At 37.4% G+C, this 19,804-nt stretch overlaps 1 protein-coding gene across 2 annotated transcripts in view; it reads right to left on the reverse strand.

Annotated features, from left to right (window-relative positions):
- Positions 1–2,822: 2,822 nt before the first annotated feature.
- MTBP (MDM2 binding protein) overlaps positions 2,823–19,804 on the reverse strand; it is a 29,832-nt gene continuing 12,850 nt past the window's right edge. For both annotated transcript variants that reach the window (XM_087746965.1, XM_087746961.1), the window contains exons 13-22: positions 19,175–19,288; positions 17,653–17,817; positions 17,167–17,260; positions 15,655–15,810; positions 12,906–13,001; positions 9,248–9,514; positions 7,749–7,995; positions 6,850–6,963; positions 5,054–5,119; positions 2,823–3,497 (exon numbers count right to left, since the gene is read on the reverse strand). In XM_087746965.1, the coding sequence (XP_087603091.1) occupies positions 3,462–3,497; positions 5,054–5,119; positions 6,850–6,963; positions 7,749–7,995; positions 9,248–9,514; positions 12,906–13,001; positions 15,655–15,810; positions 17,167–17,260; positions 17,653–17,817; positions 19,175–19,288 (1,355 nt within the window). In that variant the 3' untranslated portion in view covers positions 2,823–3,461. The remainder of the gene's footprint in view (positions 3,498–5,053; positions 5,120–6,849; positions 6,964–7,748; positions 7,996–9,247; positions 9,515–12,905; positions 13,002–15,654; positions 15,811–17,166; positions 17,261–17,652; positions 17,818–19,174; positions 19,289–19,804) is intronic.

Below are 19,804 nucleotides of genomic sequence, written 5' to 3' on the forward strand. Positions count from 1 at the left end.
AGAGCCTAAATAAATGATGTCCTCCAGGTTGTTATACCTTCACTGATTTGAAATTTATCTTACTTTTCGTAAGAGTCAAACTGGCAGGTTTATAACTAGCTGTTTAATGGGGCTCTTTACTATATACATATACACTATTACTATAGGACATATTATATATTACTATATATATATACACACACCCCCTCTTACTGTATATACTATTACTATAAAGTAATTGGGAATTGTATCTAAAATGGACACTTTTGAATTCTGTGGTGACTCTGATTTTAAAGAGCAGATATTAATAATATAGTAGCAAAATTTTGAGAAACTCAGCCTGCCTGATATAAGCGAACCCCTAGATTAACCAGGGCAAAAGTTCAGTTTAAAAGCATGAGGGGAAGAACATTAAATATTTAAGTAACCAAGGTTACAACCTCTTGTGAACACACCAGCTACTTTGTCCACACAGGATTAGCTTTTCAGTTTGTTTCCTTCATCAGAGTCTCGGTGCTTGTGTAAATAATTAGAGGCATTAGAAAACAAATCCCAAGGGAGACCTGTGAACTGGGAAAAGCAAGTTTGTGAATCTGGAAAAGCATTTGTACCCAAGTTCAGTTCTGTGGTAGCCCAGCGATACTCATCACGCAATTGCTGTAATATTAGAAGTAATCGTATCACCAAGTAATCGCAACCACATCAGTGTTGTCTTACCCCAATCTTGTCTAAGCACATCAGACGGGTTATGGGTAAACCATAAATGGGTGTTGGTGAATGTGACTTCTATCCTGACTTGCAGAAACGTGACAGCAAGCACCCAAAGCATGCACAGGGCAGACTGGATTTTGGGTTCAGCAGCTGCAAACAAGGAAATAATTGGAAGTTCAGCGGCAAAGGGCGATGCTACGTTCTGCATCACCTAAGTCACACCATGTTAGCTGAGCCGTGGGAACTCGCAGCGTGGGGTTTTTGAACCACGACAGATATAAGATAATTTGGTTTAGCGCTGTTACGGTAGACCAGGTCAAATTATTTTGCATGCTTTTTTGTGGGTTAAAAGCATGGACAAGGGCAGTCACCACAGCTCAAATGGGGCGTGGTGTTACTAAGCCATGATAACACACTAGCTATCACTTACCCTAAAAAACCCCAACATAATAACAAAGAGCAAATGAGGCAGGGGCAGCAGTGTATTAGTTCAGCACCGGGAATCACGCAGACAAACAATACATCAAAAAATGCTTATGTTTCCGTAGCTGCTTTCCTGCTGCTTATTTCAGGCCAGCCTTTGGGTCTACAGAATTAATTAAAACAATAACCATTGGGTTCTACTTGAAGTAAGAGAGTTAGCATCTAAATCCAGGGCTCACTATGGACGCCATAGAGAGGTGAGGGAGGAATGAGAAAATAATAAAAAATAATTTTAAAAAGCACCTTTTTATAGAAGCCCTTCTACAGATACATGCAGCTAATTTTTCATCAAGAAAGCCAGTTAAAGAGTATCAATTACTTTCCCGAAAGGGATTTTCTTTGCTCATGGCACCTACCCTCAAGTATTTTATGAAATGTAAAGTTTCTGTACTTTTGCTTATCAACTTATGCATAATTTATTAACTGCACAGCTTTTGTAATTACAAGTATATAAAAGCCCCCCAAATTAAGTTGGAAATACAACTTGCAGTGGCTTGCTTCATTATTTGGACAAAAGTATCAGCATTCAGGCTGAAGATACCAGATGATAACTTACAGCTTTCCTCTCTCTATTTGGAAGTAGAGACTTTCTTTATTCAATATTAGATGTTAAGGAAGATTAACGTCTTGATTAATTTCTTGTTTTCTGTCTTGAATGCAAAGAAATGTGAGCCATACTCAATAATTAATACATCGGAGCAATTTTGTGCATGCACTTATTAAATAATTATTTAAATATCTACCTTCGTTGCATTTCTATTTCATCCAATCAGTAAAACCTGGATGCTATGGATGTGTGGTATTTTGCAGACAAATGTAATCCCACTCCTAAGTCGCTGTGTTTCTCCTGGGCTAAGACGCACGTGCTACTCACTAGAGGCTATTGTCACAGTAAAACAGCTAGGTAGCCTTCCTACTGCCGCTCAGAGGGCAGTTAAACCAAGCACACCCCCACATGTAAAAGGTCTTGTAGAGTTCAGGAGAACAGTACACCTTGGAACAAAGGAACAGAAGAGGTAAAGGCAAGATCCTGTTAGACACGAAAAACCTCCTTAGGGCTTGGCTTTACACGAAATAGAATTAAGCAAAGAATAACATCACAAAATCAGGACGGCTCTGTAGAGAATGCGTAGATTTTACAGTGTTAAGTCTAACCTACACATGGATTAGTTCAATTACTTTTTCATAATATTAAATTTCGTTCATATTAATGTTGCTTAATCCATTTTTCTTCCAGGAGAAAATAGCAAACAATAACACTGCATCTCTATCAATTTCAATCACGTTAGCTTATATGATGAACAGCAAATCCTTACGCTGAAAGCTGTAAAACATACTTGCTTTGGTAGGAACTCCTCATCTCAACACAATACTAACTTGAATAATTCACTAGTACAAGCCAGGTACGTACCTGAGACTTAAGCAAACCAAAGCCGAATTTAGGATTTTACTGTGCTTGCACCTCAGGTAGAAATTCTTCTTCCCAGTACATTTCACCGTAGCATGCCAGCTCTTTCACAGCTCTCACAATCATCATCACTGCTATCACTTTGATTTTCTCCTCCCCCATGAAAAGAAATCTCAGAACTCTGTTATGAATTGTTTCTGAAGGAGTGTTACACCGAGCGCACATGAAATTATACCGGAAATTCAGCTTGTAAAACAATGATCCTTTCTTTAATGGGACCTTGCATCAAGTTTCAAAAGACATTATTTGGTTTTTTTCTTATACTACAACATAGAGATCATTGTGACTCAAATTCTAATTATGTTTGCTTTCACCTGCAGAATAGGAACTGTTCTTAATTGTTCCATAAAATGTCAACGGCTGATGCTGTAAACACCTGTTTATACGACAGCAAGTAGTAATAAATAGAACAGAAGTCTTCACACAAAAAGGTAAAACAAAGTAGTTTTGTTATTAAAACTAAATCTGGTGGGTTTTTTATTCACATAAAAAAAATAAATATACAGGTTGAAAAACATACAAAGCTTCACCAAACCAAGTCAAGCTATATTCCTTTTATCAATGAAACATAATAAATATGCATATAAAATAAAACCTTTTTTCATTTGCATTTTTTAAAAAATTAAAACTTTCAGTATAAAAAGTTACAAAACATGCTACTGTGCTTGAGAATTGTGTCTATACAATTAACCGCCCAGAGTCCTTCTGGTGTGCAGATATGTGCGTGCGTGCGTTAGGCACTATAACGCTTTTCTTACAGTCAGAAGCGCTCGCTCCCCGCAGTTTCTAGGAAGGAGCGACCAGCATCCAGTTAGTACCTCTACTTGCCAGTCTTCTCCAAAACCCATTCAATCACCTGGGAAAATACATGAGAAAACAAACGATTTCGATAACTCCAGTTCTTGAAAGCAACTTAAGAACATCTCATACACTTGATCAATTCTTTCTTTGCCACCACCTGTGTGGTGTTTTCTGAACAGGATTTAAAAGTAATTCATTCAAAAGGAGAAAGAGTTGTTAATAAACTGAGAGGATACAGCCTTACCCAAGAATTGTATTTAATTTTACAGAATGCCTTGTCTTTAGAAAAAGGCATTTTTAGATCCCCTGAACTGAGCTCCTTCACCCCACTCTCTCCGCGTACTAGCAACACGGTGCACACACAATGCGCAACAGCTAGTGTTTCCAGCACAAAAAATTCCTCAAGCTGTTAAAGAAAGGACACAGAATAATTGATACACTGCTGTATCTGCCACCATTATTACTGCTGTTTCCCCAACGAGGCAGTTGTTCAGACAACTGACTAGTCCTGTGCAATTATATTTTTATAAGGTAGTTTCAAAGTATTCGCTAATACAGGGAGAGGTGGCCAGCTCAAGAGATCCCCTATTATTTGCCAATAATAATATTTGCCAATAATTTGTTGATCTTTGCCAACAGCAAACATACATAAAGCTACCAACTGGCCTCTCCAACGATGGAGGTGAGAAGCAGTGTATCAGCACAATATCCCAATTCAACACCAAACATCACAACCCAGGTAGTTTTTGAAACTTTATGATCTGTAGGAAGCAATTCACAAGGGAACACAGCACAGAACACAATAAATACTGCTCTCCTAGAATAAAGTCTATGGGGATCTAGCAGTTTTCTTTAAGAGTTTGGGTTTTCTTATTTAAGTACCCCAGTCCAAATCCTTCCATTTAATTTATGATTTTGAAAACTGTACTGTAGATACACACAATACTTTTTTTTTTTTTTTTAAATCATGGAGTCACTTCAGCATGTTTTTCAGAATTTAAATCAGTTACTTAATTTCTGGAGGACAAGAGTCTGACTCCTGTCATTTGCTCTGTGCTACTGCTCACGGAAGTGCCACCTTACACACAAATAAGCTCATCTAATATCCCTTGTGCCTACAGTTATTCCCAAGCTTTAAATTACTAATTTTCATTGCTTCTTTTAAGAAATTTATTTCCTTTTATAGATCCCTTTATTGCTTTGTAACCTTTGAAAAGAAATGTTATTTTCTTCAACACAAGGAAAGAAGAATTCCCTAATGGTCCAGGTTTCTCTCAAATGAAGAAAAATCTCATCTCTCCTTTTTTTTTTTTCCCCAGTGATGTAGAAACATTTATTGCCTTCACTTCCATTTCTCACCGTGGCCCATCACATTGACAGCTGTAACTAGAATACCATCTAAAACCTGAATATATGCAACTGGAAATTTTGCCATGGGACTACTCACTGAGAGAAAGTTTTTGTGAGATCAGATAGCGACATGAGACCCACAGCCATAGGAATGCATCTCTTTATCTCTTAGAGCTGTGGACCAAACCATCCTACAGCCAAGCTGCTACAGCTACATTTAGCCTTGGTCAGTTACAGGAACAAATAAACAAATGGTCTCACCTGCTTAGCATTGTTATTTGCTGTTTTCTTCATTTCATCAAGAAGTCCTCTAGAAGTTTTAAGATCCTAAACAGGAAACACAAAGCCACAGAAATTAACAAATTCTCACGCTCACTCTAATTTGGATTTTAAGAGCCCTAATAGCCAGGGGGGTGTTACCCTTTTATCACCTTGTTCAGAACCACAGAATAATTATTTGTCTTAGATTTTTTTTTTTTTTAAAAAGAAATAATCTAAATCTATTCCAATGGGTTGCAGCTTTCCCTACAGCAGTCCAAACCTAGTACTCAAGTGTATGATTGAGTCACACTTCTCCTAATCTTCCACACACTTCCAGAAATGTATTTTTTTTTCTTGAATGATATTCAAAGTTCTTACAGTCTTGACTGAAATCTTATTTCCGTATAGACATGGCAATCAACTGTGCGCATAGACTGCAATAGAGAGTTCTGCCAAAGAACAGCAAAGAGGACATGGAGAAAGAAAATCAGCGCAAGAAAGGAAAAACCTAGAATGGCTTGTCTGTTTTGCAGTCCAATTAACCCAACCTAATCCAGTCTCTTAAACAAAGCAAGCACATAACTTTGCCTAAAGAGAAAGGAAAACTAAGAAAATTCACTTACTACTTGTCTCCAAAGGAAAATGATACCTATGATATCGTGCTTCTGAAGCAAGCAGCACAGAAAAGGATTCAAAGGGCTCCTACAGACTTGGGGCTCCAAGACAGTTCAGGAGAACAAAATCCTGCTACACCTCTCTCTAGATCAGCTTTCTGAAGGAGAGGACCCTTTCCTTTTGCTCTTCTACTTGGAATGAAACTGTGAACCCTCCTGATTTGCCCTATTCACTCATCCCTACATGCAGCTCTTTCTGATTTCGGATTAGAAGATCTTCCTTCAGGGCACATTTCAGGGAGATTTTGGGAGTGCTTACAGAACGACTGTGCAACTGTGTTCTAATTATTTAAGAAGTTGGTGCTGATCAGCAAGATGTTCTAATTGTCTGTATAAGCATTCAGCCCTCTTCAATTGCAACTTCATTTAGCTTAAATCACCTTTACTAAAGTTGACTAAACTGAATTAGTTCACAAATAGTGGTAGGCTAAACGCATGCAAATGAACAGAAACAGCAGCTCAGCTTGTGAGCAATAGCTTTTAAACACCCTGTACTGTAATTTAACTTGATTTTGTGCCCAGACTAAGTAACATGGGCTCAAGCATTGACTCACAAAGTCTCCTAGGTATTGGGGAAAGAATTCTCATCTCCTCCTAAAAATGAGGTTGATGCAATTCTACACAGTGCTGCCAAGTCAGTAAGTGTTAGACAGTTGTGCACATTCACAATGCATTTACACGGACTTCTGTGAGCGTGTCAGGGAACTAGAATTTCTGAGTCAGTTGTGCAAGCTACCTGTTGAGCCAATAGCCTTAGAACAAGGGAGAAGCTGAGCTGGCACAGCTGGGGCTGGTAGATAGCTACAACAGCTATGGAAGCAACATAGTATAAGCATGACCTTACCTAACAGACCACTGCTTTAACATGTTACTTCACGCACAGGACTATTGCTTTATAAGGTTTAAAAACCAAACACATAACCACCAAAATATACCATAAAACCAGGTTCTGCATTTGACAAGTCCAAAGGTTCATCCACACACTCTACACACTACTAACACACCACTAGGAAATATTAGCTTAATCAAATCTGAATATCCCATGGTCCATCTCAAGTTTTATTCAGGAATGGATTCACTTAACTATGACCAAACAACTGTAAGAGCGTGTCTTCTAGTTACCTTTAAGTAGAACTTCGATATCTCAAATAGACGCTGGCTGCATGACGCAAAGCACTTGTGATCCTCTGCAATTCCATGTTTTTGAAGAGTCTTAGCAACCACCTCCTTCAGCATCTTGGAAACAATAGAAACACACTCAAAAGTTCATCCCAATTATTGGCATGGAAAATTGTCCAAGGGAAGGAAAAAAAAAATTAAAAAAATAGAACACCTGATATTTCTTGATCTTGCCTCTGTCTTTAATTCATTGGCCAAATGCCATCAACCCACTGACCAAATCTGGGCAGAGTTATTTAACAACCTGTTTCCATTTCCTTCATCTCAAAAATTAAGGAAATGATTACATGTCAAAGCAATGTAAAGGATCAGAGAATATTCACAAGGGGCTTGGAAGACAGAAAAAAATTTATAATGGCTTGGGTTTTCTCTTCTCCAAAATAGTGTGTGTCTGTGTGTAAACCTTTTCTTTATATTGATATTCCCTTGTTTGACACATCCATATTAAAAAAATAATTAGATGTTTAAACTTTGCTGTAGGTCTGAATGACTCACACCAATTTACGCTTACTTGGGTCATCCCAACTTGCCTTTGACAGTACGACGTCAATATTCATGCAGCGTCCTCTCTAGCACCTTTTTCATTCCTAGTTGTTACCTCTCTGAGCCTTAATTCCCCGGGCATGATACAATGCTCCTTACAAACTTTGTCACTTCTTGCTTCTGCAGCACTTTCCTCAGTGCCTTCAGGATTCACTTACAGAAGTGAACAGAATGAAATTTAACAGTAACAAATAGAGATGAAGACAGTTGACTTGGAGTTAAAAAATTAAAACAATCAAGTCACATGGAAAGAAGTTAAGCAGATGCTTTTTCACTAAGCAAACAACATAGACCTTTACCCTGGTATGTTTCTGGGATCTCGATTCCTTAGCTGGCTTTGAAGTCCCAGATTCGGTTGCACTTATGCGACTTGCTGAGTCAACCTTAGTGCTTGCTTTGTGGGGTTGACCAGGCTGTTTCAATGGCATCGAAGCTAAAGAAACTGATCTTTCAGAGCGCTTCCTCGTTACAGCAACTGTATAGTGACTCCCACTACTTCCGCTTGCCTGAGAGAGGAGGGAATCTGTACTCTCAGATTTGGTTAGCCTGGAAAGAAAAAAAAAATAAAAAGAACGTCTAGATTTTGTACTGACTCTTTGGTGTCTTTGTTTCTGCTACAGAGGCTGCTGCTGAGAGTATTAAGTACTGTACATTCTTACAAACAGCATCTGAAAACAGCAGACAGTATTCTATTCTGTAACATTTTTTGTATTAGAAGAACACTATACTGACTGATTTGGTCTCTGATAGGCACACCTATTGCACCTCTGATTCAAAAAGTCTAGAAACAAACTGAAGAAACGAGATAACTAAGAAGAGAAACTCTTTGGAAGAAGGGGTAGCTTTGCATATGGGCACTTCATCTAGATAGCTAGGAAGAAGAGGGTTTCCTGGCCTCCAGCCTCAGGATAAGACAAAACTTCCTGAAACTATCTAATGCCTTTTGGCCCTACAGGAATGTCGCAACTCATCTTTAACTATGGCAAGCTGGGCATTACAATTCTACTGGAACATTGTAATGCTTGATCCTTCAACTGTAAGAGCATTAGTAATTCTGAAACTCCAATTTATGAAGTGCTAAGTACAATCACATCTTCTTTTCTAACTATTCAATAAGCTGCAAAAGATATGGATATTCCTAAAACCATACCTCTGTTAAAAGCTTACTGGGATTAGATTGCAAAGGGTATCAAACTGGAAAGAAGGAAGTAAAGTACTGCAGTAAAAAGTGAATTCAGAAGTAGTGTTACATAGCAGTTATTTTCTATTGATGCAAAGAGTTTGCATCTTCAGAGTGAGGACAAGGTACAAAGGGAAGTCTTAAAAACTAGACTTTCAGAAAAGATTTTAATAAACAAGGCTGACAGTAAGTTTGAATTTTGGTAGGTCGTCTTACACCAGCAGTCCTTTGGATTAGGAATTCGATTATTCTGTTTGTACAGTGCTTGGCTTTCTAAACCTTTAGTTGTTCATTTGTACTGTACAGCACTGACAATTTCGCTCCTAGATGAGGCTATCTGTCATCTTTTCAAAGGCACTTGAGACTTTGCAAGATACAAGCCCTAATCTCTTAAATAAAAGTTGCCTGTGCTGCATGGTTTTGATTAATCTAATGCTATCAATGAAAGGTCACACTTGAGAAAAAAAAAAAAAAAGAACCTACAGAAGAGGATTAAACAACTAGAACATTTGTCTAGGTAGCTTCACTAAAAACATTTCAAGATGAAAGAAAAGATGCATTTCACAAGAGACTACTGAAATATTTCATGCTAAAGATTTATTTTACTCAGTGCATTACCTTTTCTTGGGATAAAAGCAATCCAAGTCTTTTGATCTGCGTTTTAGCCTTGATGCCTCTATTTTGAATTCACTTTGTAAAGACTCTCCATCAGGGACACTTCCAGGCTCTGACAAGATTGCGGGAGATGGGAGAGGGCTCAGGACAAATGGCACAGGGCAGCACTCTTTGGTGCAAGTAGTCTGAGTTTCATAGCGAATAAGACGAGTTTGAAGTTCAGCATAGCCCACATCTCTCTCTAAGGCTCTTCTGTTATCTAGGCAATATCTAAAATTGAAATTGGTGAGAAATCTGTGAGAGAAAGTCTCTGCTTTATTACAATCAGAAAAAAACCAGAACAACTTACTTTTGACTATCATATCATCTCCAAAACTTTTTTGTTTGGATCCGTGTATTGTTCTGAAAGATACCTTAAAACAGCCCAGTAAATTAACACATGCCTGATGGATTTAGCTACATTTAAGTCTAACTCCAATGAAGAAGCTGAATCATATGCTATTTGTAAGTCTTTACCCCGTGGTCTTACAAATAAGATTTCCATGGACATTAGCAGAGTTTTTTCCTTGAACAATGAGCGATGGATGAGGATGCTGACAATGGATTTTTTTGCGCCTTATAGTCAGCTCTGTGTTCCATTGGTATCATCAGTCTCTCTATTTTAGATTTTACTGTTTTTCATATTCAGTCCATACTTAACAGATGTTACCCCTGTTAACATGCTAACCAGTGTGCAACTCCAATAAAACAGCAGTGAAGATAGTTCTGAACCCAAATACATGATGAACCCAGCACACCATAATGGATACAGTATCTTCAGACCTCAGACCTTGCAAGCATCGACCAAAACTTTGAGACCTAGAAAATATCAGGTTATTATATATAAAATGATACACTCTAATGTGATAATATGATCATACAATATGCCTCCATTTCTTCCTGGGAGAATGCAACTTTCCTAGTCAAAAAAACCCCAACCAAACCAAACAGCAACCCAAGATTTCTTCAGAGCGTATGCCATAAGAGAATCACATAGGAAATGCCTGAAGAAAACATCCCAAGTACAATATACTTAATTTGCAAGTTATGAGTACTTCAGGAATCCCAAAATGCAACGATACTGACATAATTTTAGGAAGAGCCAGGTTGTGCCAAAAACTAGGTTGCTGCGATACTGTATTAATTGAGTGTAAGTATGAGGAAGATAGGGCGTGGTAAATGTTTTAAATGCTATTTAGTACACGTTCTTTGCTAACTGCAGTCTTTGGAAACGCAACCTTTAGCTTTGTCCAAGATAAGCACTGCTATATGAGAGATTCACATTTTTTAAATGCTAAAAATACAAAAGTGTCACTGAACAAGCACAAGCTTCCCAGCTTCCTATTGATTACAAAGAATAAGTGGTTTAATCAACCAATCAAAAGAAGAAACTGTATTAAATACGGTGGGGCTGAAAGAGAACAAATGAACAGTGCTAACTCAGTGAAACATACTCATGAGATTACAACAATACAAAGTGCATCTTAACTAACTTTTCTCTTGCATAAATGATTTTCAAGATTCCTTGCAAGAGACCAATGTTTCATTGCCCAGTAACTTACATTACCTCTACTGCAGGGAAAGACAACAGAATTATCCAATATTATTCCGTCCTTTTCTTAACAAGCATTCTGAACAACGTGAGCTATCTCTCAGCCCACCCTCCAAACTACTTAGCAATGTTTCTGATTCTTAGGAACTCTAGACATATTCTTTACTTTTATCTCTTAACACGGAGTCATATTAAATTGTTAGATCTGATTTTTCCACTTTCTTCAGTGTTTTCATATTCAGGGAGAAATTCACTTTTCTAGTAACAGTCCGAGGAATCCATTTCTACAGCTGAGTAAGACTTCCCACTAGAAATAAATTCATTATCTGATAAGAGTAAGTTCTCTTAAGTTACAAATTTCAAGGTATTTAATTTTCCTTATTTATATTCTCAGTTCCCTGAGTAATCACATCCCCTACAAAGATAAAAACATTTTTATCTTTATAAGTTAAATTGCCATTTTACTCACTCTGCTTTAACGGCAATTACCTTCTCTTTGCAACAGAGGATCCAAATGTTTGGCACAGGTTCATTACACGAGAAACTTGATTTAATCATAAACTGCTACTCCTGGTTTTGTTGACATGACTTTACTTCCAAATGTAAATACAGCAGCTATGCAGATGGAAACTGCAATCACAACTGCATGGTACAAAACACATCTGCTCCAAAAGACCATATGACACTCTTGCTACAATATATTCTGGTTGTACAGATGTAGGTTCCTCTCTTTCACACTAGTTTCTACCATCTCACTCTACTGCTTCCCTCCCTTACTGCTAGCAGATTCCCCTTGTAACATTAATATGCCAGGGTCTCCCTCCTCTCCACAATACCCAGGCCTCCCTGTGGTCTGTACCTGTCATATTTTGCTATGAGAAGAGGCAGCACAAGCTGTGCTGTGCCTAATTTGAATCCCCACGCACACTCCCTGCTGAGGTCAGGCAGGTCAGCAAGCTACCACATACCACCAGACCATGGCCAAGTCCTTTCTTTCCACACCAGGGAGGACAAATCTGCATTTCTCCTATCTATCCAGTTGCCTGTCTGTGCCTTTTGTTACAAATCTAAAAAGGCTAACAGGCTCATGAGTTACCACTTAGAATAAGAAACAGATAGCTGAACAGATAGAATGACTGCTTCGCTTCCCTAGAGAACGTGGCTAAAATTACCAGATATTAAACATAGGCTTAACCAAACTATTTGTGCAGTTGATAGGAAAAAAACACCAGCAGTATCATTAGTCACATTCTGATAATCTGAAAATGCATTTTTAGGACGGAAATTTGCATGAAGACCGAACTGCCTACGCTTGGTATGCACTGCATTTTTTAATATATACTGTGTTAAGACTGAGTCTGTCTACATGGAAGAGTTATGCTGAATTATCTACTCTAGCATCTGTGTATGTCCTTTTCCTCTTCTCCTCAATGACAATATTTGTATTTTTCTAAACAATTTTTATACAGCTACATTATATGATGTTTGCCCATCTGAAGCTTTGACAAATAATAACGCTGGCTGTCTGTGACTAAATACAGTTCTAAACACATCGATTCTTTTGAAGATTCTTACTACTAACACTTCCCTGCTGGTGGTGTTTTCAGGTTCCCTGAACATACACGTAGCTTCACAGCAGGTCTCATAAACCTTAGGACTATAAGTCTGAAAGTGCCTACAATTTAATATCAAAGTAGAAACTACATATGTCATTCACTCACGTGCTGCTCCAGGGACTTGATATGCACTAATGAACCCTCTTCCCCTTGCCACTTCTAATTCTGAATTAAAATTTTCAGAGACACTGAGAATAGCTACAGCAGTATCACTTAGGAAAAAAACCACCTTAAATGTTTTTACATTACCATTAGAGCAGGAGTGTTGCAATTTAAGCCAGTGAATAAAATAAAGGTAAGAAAGGGAGAGGTGGCATGTGCAAAGTTGTTCCAACAAAGGAAAAGGATACATAAAGTTTTCCATAAGTAATGTTCCTGTTGCTTGAAATGTTTCTAATTATACCTCGACCAGAAGCTGAAAAATAATTTTGGGAAAAGCAGCCAGAAAACTTACTCAACTCCATGATAATGGCATCCAGCTGCTTTCTCAAAAGGCAAACCTCTGAGTTTCCGAGGAGTAAGCTCTGGCGTCAAAAGGAATGCATTTTCACTGAAAGGAAAAAAATACAGATCTTTTTTAACTAGTTATGGTCAGGATAAATTATACTTCCAGAAGTCAGAAGTAAATGCGTTGACACAGCAAGACCAAAACAGCATGTCTTGTAGCTAAGCCTCTGGGGTACAGCATCAATGGAAAACTAAATCTTTACTGAAATGAGAATTTAAGTGCAACTAATACCTACTGAGCTATTATTATTACAGAAGCTCATAGACATTACAACGAGTTTAGAGGTCACTGATCGAAATAATTTATCAATAAAACCAGGCAACTATAACCCCATTTCACAATGGGGCACCTGAATAGTAGAATGAACTGAGGGGAACCAGGAGCTGATCTCCCGTTTCTCAATCCAGTGCTATGATCAGTGAATTCCCTCCCTTTAGCTTCACGTTGTCATCTCACCTAACAGTCACCTTTCCCAGGCTTCATAACTAACCACTTGTCTCCTGCAATATTTGAATTCCAGCTAGTAACTCTCTGCAACTAAATCATATGAATGTATTTGAAAGTATTTCAACAGAGTAAGCCACAGCAAGACAGACAGGAAGAGCTTGCTGCCAGATCCTAGCATTCCCTGTAAAGTCCCATCCCAATTATCTCTAAAGACGGGAAGAGATGAAAGGCAAGGCGTAGCAGTATCTGAAACTTACACATAGCTTCAAGTTTTATTCACATAGACTGTCTCTGCACCATTACCGCTGGAAAAATTATCTGGGAAGAACATCCAGGAAAGATGTGATACCGAATCTAGCAAGATGGTCATTTAGAAAGACTATCAGCCAAAACTCTAATCTATCAAACTTCTGTTTAAGCTCAAACATGAAAAAAAAGTGAAAACTCCTTTAATTCACCAGTCTCTCATAAAATCTCGTCTTTCTTTCTGTTGGTCAGGAAAATCTTTGGGTCTGTAGTCACTGTGCTTGAACATCTACTGTGCAAAGCTGCTAATTATCCCAGAGAATCCGGTCAGAGCAGCGGCTAGGGGGGCGAGCAGGCTAGGAGTACAGAGTTCTGCTGGACACAACAGTAACAGCAACCAGGTATGTCAGAAAGGGAATGGTTCACCATCTCCCAGACAACAGTCTAGCTATGGATTTTCATAGGTTTTCTGTTTTCTTTTCGGATGAAGTGGAATACACATGTACGGTATAAGTCATTGGCAGACCTTCTAGCCTTCAAGCAAAAACATTTAGTCTGCTTTATTATCTAGTATCTCGATTTTGGCTTTATACTTCCCTTAGATATCCAAGATCTCTAACTGTTATGAGAGAGACTCACATTACAGTAATGTACTACAAAGCAAAGGTTTAATCATCATACTTTCTCATAATAATTGGCACAAATCCAAGCAAACCCCCTCAAATTCAGGCCTCACTCAGCTATAGTTCAAAGCAAATCATACAAGAGAATCAAAGTATTCTATGCTATAAACCTTCTCCAGAAGCTTTTGAAAAATCAGGGACTAAAAAAAACATTTTTGTAGTGAACAAATTATTCACTTTTTTCCCACACAACTAATTGGAATGAAAATATTTTACATTATAGCCAAAATCCTAAATCATTGGCACTCATTAACTAACAACTCTGCAGGAGACTCTCAATCTTCACTGCATATTCTCTAACTTGCTTGAATTCTCCGCTCAGAACATCTTTAAGTTCATTTCAAATCTCCAGTAAGTATTTTACAGAAGTCTCCAAAATCCTACAGAATCTTTCCCTCTCACAAGCCCTCTTAATTACATATAATGAAGTTTAAAAAAGGATCGAGGGCTGTATCCAATAATTCCATTATACATTCTACTATTCAACATTAAAAAAGTCAACAAACATAACTCCAGTGACTGCAAAGATTGTCTTGCTTACCTAGCAGTCTATGACACACTGCACAAATAGTATAGGCTCTGCTTCTACAAACACTAGCTGACTGTTGCATAGGTTGGCCTTAGTCTAACAGATGTTCAGATCCTGAAAATTACTCCATTAACTCCTTGTATCAATCTTCCTGCTGAAAAGGAAGTGGTTAATACACTAATACTTACCAGTAGACACGCTAAGGATGAATACTAGCAAAGAAGTCAGAGTAGACAAGCTTCCTTTAAGGAGCACTTTACCACATAAGACTGCTGATAGGAATGCTAGGCCAGCATGACATGAGACAAACACAGTTAAATAGGCTCGGCTATTGCCCTTTATACACTTTAATTGTCTTCCCATCTAGTCTCCCCTCCACTGAATGAAAGAAATCACACCAATAAAATTAAAGTTCTGCTACAGTAACTTCTGCTTTGCTACAAATACTCTTTTGGAAATGGACATGTATGGTGGTGGCAGCTTGCAGCATAGCCATGGCAAGGGTCAACTGGCATGCTTTTGCGCATCAGGTAATTATTTTGTTATTTAAATGCATAGGACCAACATCGTCATCTCCAGCCACTTCAGCTTCTGAAAGAACTAAATAGCAAGACCGACTGGAGGACCTTAACAGTTGATTTCACTGGTAGGCATGCGATGCAAGGATGCTGCAAGTTAAAAACTCAAATCCAGTTAGGCCACTCTCAGACTCTCATTTGGGCATTATTCACATTCCCTTACATCAGTTCTGAGTATGGCCTTCAGTGATTTCAATAAGCTGGATTCATACCGTTTGGGAATTTGTAGTGGCTGAAGATCACCAACTGGTAGCCCTTCTGGTGTAAAATATTTCAGTAATTCTTTAGCATCAAGCAACGTCAATGACTCCCGTTGGCTATCTTTATGCCCCAGCAATTGCTCAGATGAATGTGCAAACATAGAAACTCTAAAAAAAGGAAAAGAAAAAAAAAAGACCAATCTAAGAATATTTTTTCTTCTTTTGAATGTAGTAATCTCGTTGTATTAAAAAAAAAAACACTGCTAGTCTGGAGCAATTAAACATATTTCCAAAGTAAAATGAACAAGGTTGCTCCTTGAGCAAATTTACATGAAAGTTCACGATCATGCAAATTCTCTACCATCCTACTGAAGAACGTAATTTCTTCCAGATTTTATAGCTCAGTTATGAAATACAACATGGGAAGAACATTATTCATCCCTTTTTTCCATTTATGGACCTGTAACATCAAAAATTAATTCCCATAAAAAAGAGACATACAATATGCTGCAAAGGAACAATAAAGCCACTACTGCATGCAACTCTCCACTCTATTTTTTATTTTTTTAGTGTCCTCAATCAAGTATAGCAAAGCTCCCTCTTTTCTACTGTTAAGCAACATGCTGTACACTGATTCAGGATAAACAGAAGACAACCAGTTCAGAATATAATGAAACAAACATTAACTGCCTATGAAACAAAAGGTCCTTCAAGAAGCTTTTCAAAAGCTAATTAGAAGGAAGAACTTTACCTGTTTGAGAAAAATGCCAATAGTAATAATACTACCCATGAGAAAGCAGATATCTAATGTGAGAATTTCTGACATGCAGAACTCCAATTAGGCCATGGCCAGCTATGGTATTTGAAAGACAGAAATGGGATGGAAGTAACTAAGAAAAAGGCAGATAAACACCTGGCTCTAAAGGTCTGTCAGCAAAGATCATTAAGTCATATCATTAAGATATAAAAGTGAAAGCTAAACTGAAATCAGTAGGCTGTATTAAGTGACACAAAGATCTACAGGTTTCACTTAATCAGCACTGAAGGAAAAAAATAAATACAAATTTAAAACATAAAACCAATACGGTCTTCTACATTAAAATTAAGTGAGACCTGATACTAAGTCCTGACTATTTAGGAAATATGAGATTAGAAACACAGTGTACATGCTGACAAAAACCACTGTACTATCTTTATTATTTATGCCCCAGGGCATGCTGGGAGAAAAAAACAATATGGTTTTCTACTATGGCTACTACTTTCTAGTAGTGCCGTTTTGGTAATTTAGTTTTGGAACTATGTTACTTTTAGCTAACTTTCAGTTGTATTTTGTCAATAAAAATAAAACAATACTACTTTAAATACCAAGAAAATACACCTTTGGAAATTGACACAAACGTAGTTTTAGCTTTAAGAAGTGTTTCCTCTGAAATACTGTTAAAAAATGGCTATCAACATATACAGTTCCTCTAGAGTGATGTTCAACGGCCACTACAAAGAAAATGTCCAGTATTTAACCATTACCTCGTTTTTTGTTTGTTTTTTTCAAAGTTCTCCAAATTCTGAAGAACATGTCTTTCTGGCCACTCCAATGGATTTGGCTCCATTAAATCAGATTCTGCAACAAATATATGGTGGATAACCCTTAATAGAAGTAAAGAATCTTATTCTTTAAAGAAATATATATATGTACATACACTCCTTTATATACATATATATATTCTTTCATATATATATATATTTAAAAGTATATAAACATAAGGAAAATCTGCCTTGTGCTGTGATCAGAAATGTTTTCTGCATAATTTTTTTTGTTGAGGAAAAGAAACAAAATAGTTAATGCGAGGGTAATTTCAGTTTGCAAAAAAGCCTAGAAAGCTACTTTACTTTTCATTCTCTTTTTCCCTCTTTTGGTAAAAGATTCACTTTCTTTTAGTAAAAAATTGACAACAGGTATGAAACTATATCAAAAGAGAATTAGCAGTGTATTTTCTAAATAATGATACTTACCCGAAGTCACAGTGCATGACCTAGTTCTATTGGCAACCTTCTGTAGAACAGGTTTAGGAAAACTAGTGCTGCACAGGTCCAAAATACGTTCTCTTGTAAGTTCTAACAAGTTTTTGAACTCATCAGTAGAAATAACTGGAGGCTGCTCCATCAATTCTTTTCTCTCTATAAAAGGAAAGAGAAAGAAAGAGAAGCTACTGCACCTGCTAAGTAACAATGAATAACTGGAGCCTGCTAAAAAACAACCAAACAAAAAAATCCCCACCCCAAAACAATATCACAAGTTAACTTGACACTTACTATTGTACCCTTAGGCAAGGCATGGGTGGTTTACTCCATAGGCAAGTGAAAAAAACTTAGCAGTGAGAATAGCTGAAATCACACGTGAATCACGTTTTTACAGTCCTTTAATTTCTGTGTATGCACATTTCTGAGTATATCCAGGTTTGAATCCCCCAGAGACAAACATCTGGACTTGCTGAGCCTAAACATAAAAAGCTCCAGTCTACAGAGCCTCCTACCCACCTACTTTTCGTGCTGTTGTGGAAGTGTGGCTCCAATATAACTGATAGCCTGTTCCAGTCTCTTTGGTCAGAATATCAAGGGCCAGGTAATTCTGGTATGATTTAGGATGACTAGCAAATCCCGACTGCTCCTATTCAGTCTTCATCCTAATGGAAATGGGTGACCCACTCAAAACAAACTAAAACACAAGCTCTAAGGCAGCCCCAAGCTCAGGGTTAAAGTAGACAGGAATCTGGGAATGACTGCAAGTTGATGGGGGTGGAGGGTGGAAGACAAGACTGTTAGCAGAAATCTTATTTTCCTTAAGCTGGTATTCTACTAATGATAATACACTTAAATTATTTTCACAGTATGCCATTTTCAATAATCTAGCCAATCTCTCAGAAGCATTTTTTGTTTTAATTGAGTCTCTTTGAGCAATGGATTTAAGACAGAAACACTCAGGACAGACAAACGTACTTCTCTGCAAAGTCATGAAAATCTACAGAGGATGACCTCTCAGTTATTATTATGAATGATGTATCATGATAAATTTAGCAAATCTCCAATGAATACTTCTCATCTGCTGTTTAAGACTTTTGCAAGAAATAACAAAATAAACCAAAAAAAATTAAAACCATAAAACAGAATTCTTATTTTTGTAGAAGGCACATACAGCAGTAAAGTTTTTTGGGGAAAAAAAGCATTAAAAAAAAAAGAGCAGAGAAAAAGTTAATTACCATAGAATTATTCCAAAGCTATGCTCAAACTTTCAGAGTATTAGTCTAACAAACACCCTCCAACTTTATTGTAAGTTCAGCATTCTCTTTTCTTCAATATTTAAAAGTCATTACCTGACATACAATCATGGATATACTACAAAAAGTTTCTCTTTAAAGCTCCACTTTTTTTTTCACAAAGTGACCAACTCACCTGTAAGGTGAGCCATTGCATTCAGTCAGAAATAAAGACCATTTAAATACTAGTTTGAGAACTACCAGTGCTCTCCATTACTTACTGAGATATTCCTTCAAGGCAAACACTTGAAGACAAGACAGTTTCTTTTCTCTCTGTACAATCTCCTCTCCACAAAAATGCGGCAGAGACTTGATAAAGTCAGCAATATGAAAGCCTGCACAGATGAGGAGAAATCTGTTATTAAGATTCTCTCCTATGACTTTGGAGACACCAATTCATTACTTCTTAAAAGACGACATAAACACAGCAGACATACAAATTTCATATTCAAAGGAAAGAACCAGACTTTCAAATATGGCTAATATATAAAGTCAATTACAAATTAATTAAGACACCAGGGCGATAACTTGGAATAGATATCTGACCAGTATTTTTGAATTTCTGTACAAAAGCAGTATCATGACAACACAATTAACATGACTGACATTTAAAGAAGGTAAAAAGATCCTAAGTTTGACACCAGGAAAGAAAAGTTTTCTCCCAACACATGGTCAAGGACTTTCAGTCTTCTGACACCATACTAATGGGATTTTAATTAGGACAAATGGTAAGCAGTCAGTCATATTGCACACGGATTTATTTCAATAATAAGGAAATAAGAGGATAAGATGCAGGTCACTCTGCTCTTTGTCAGTGTTATTGAGAGCAAATACATGAGTTGGCAGAGTTA

The sequence above is a fragment of the Nipponia nippon genome, unplaced genomic scaffold (assembly GCF_047370975.1).
Source record: "Nipponia nippon isolate SJK-2023a ecotype South Korea unplaced genomic scaffold, ASM4737097v1 scaffold_1, whole genome shotgun sequence".
Classification (NCBI taxonomy): Eukaryota; Metazoa; Chordata; class Aves; order Pelecaniformes; family Threskiornithidae; genus Nipponia; species Nipponia nippon.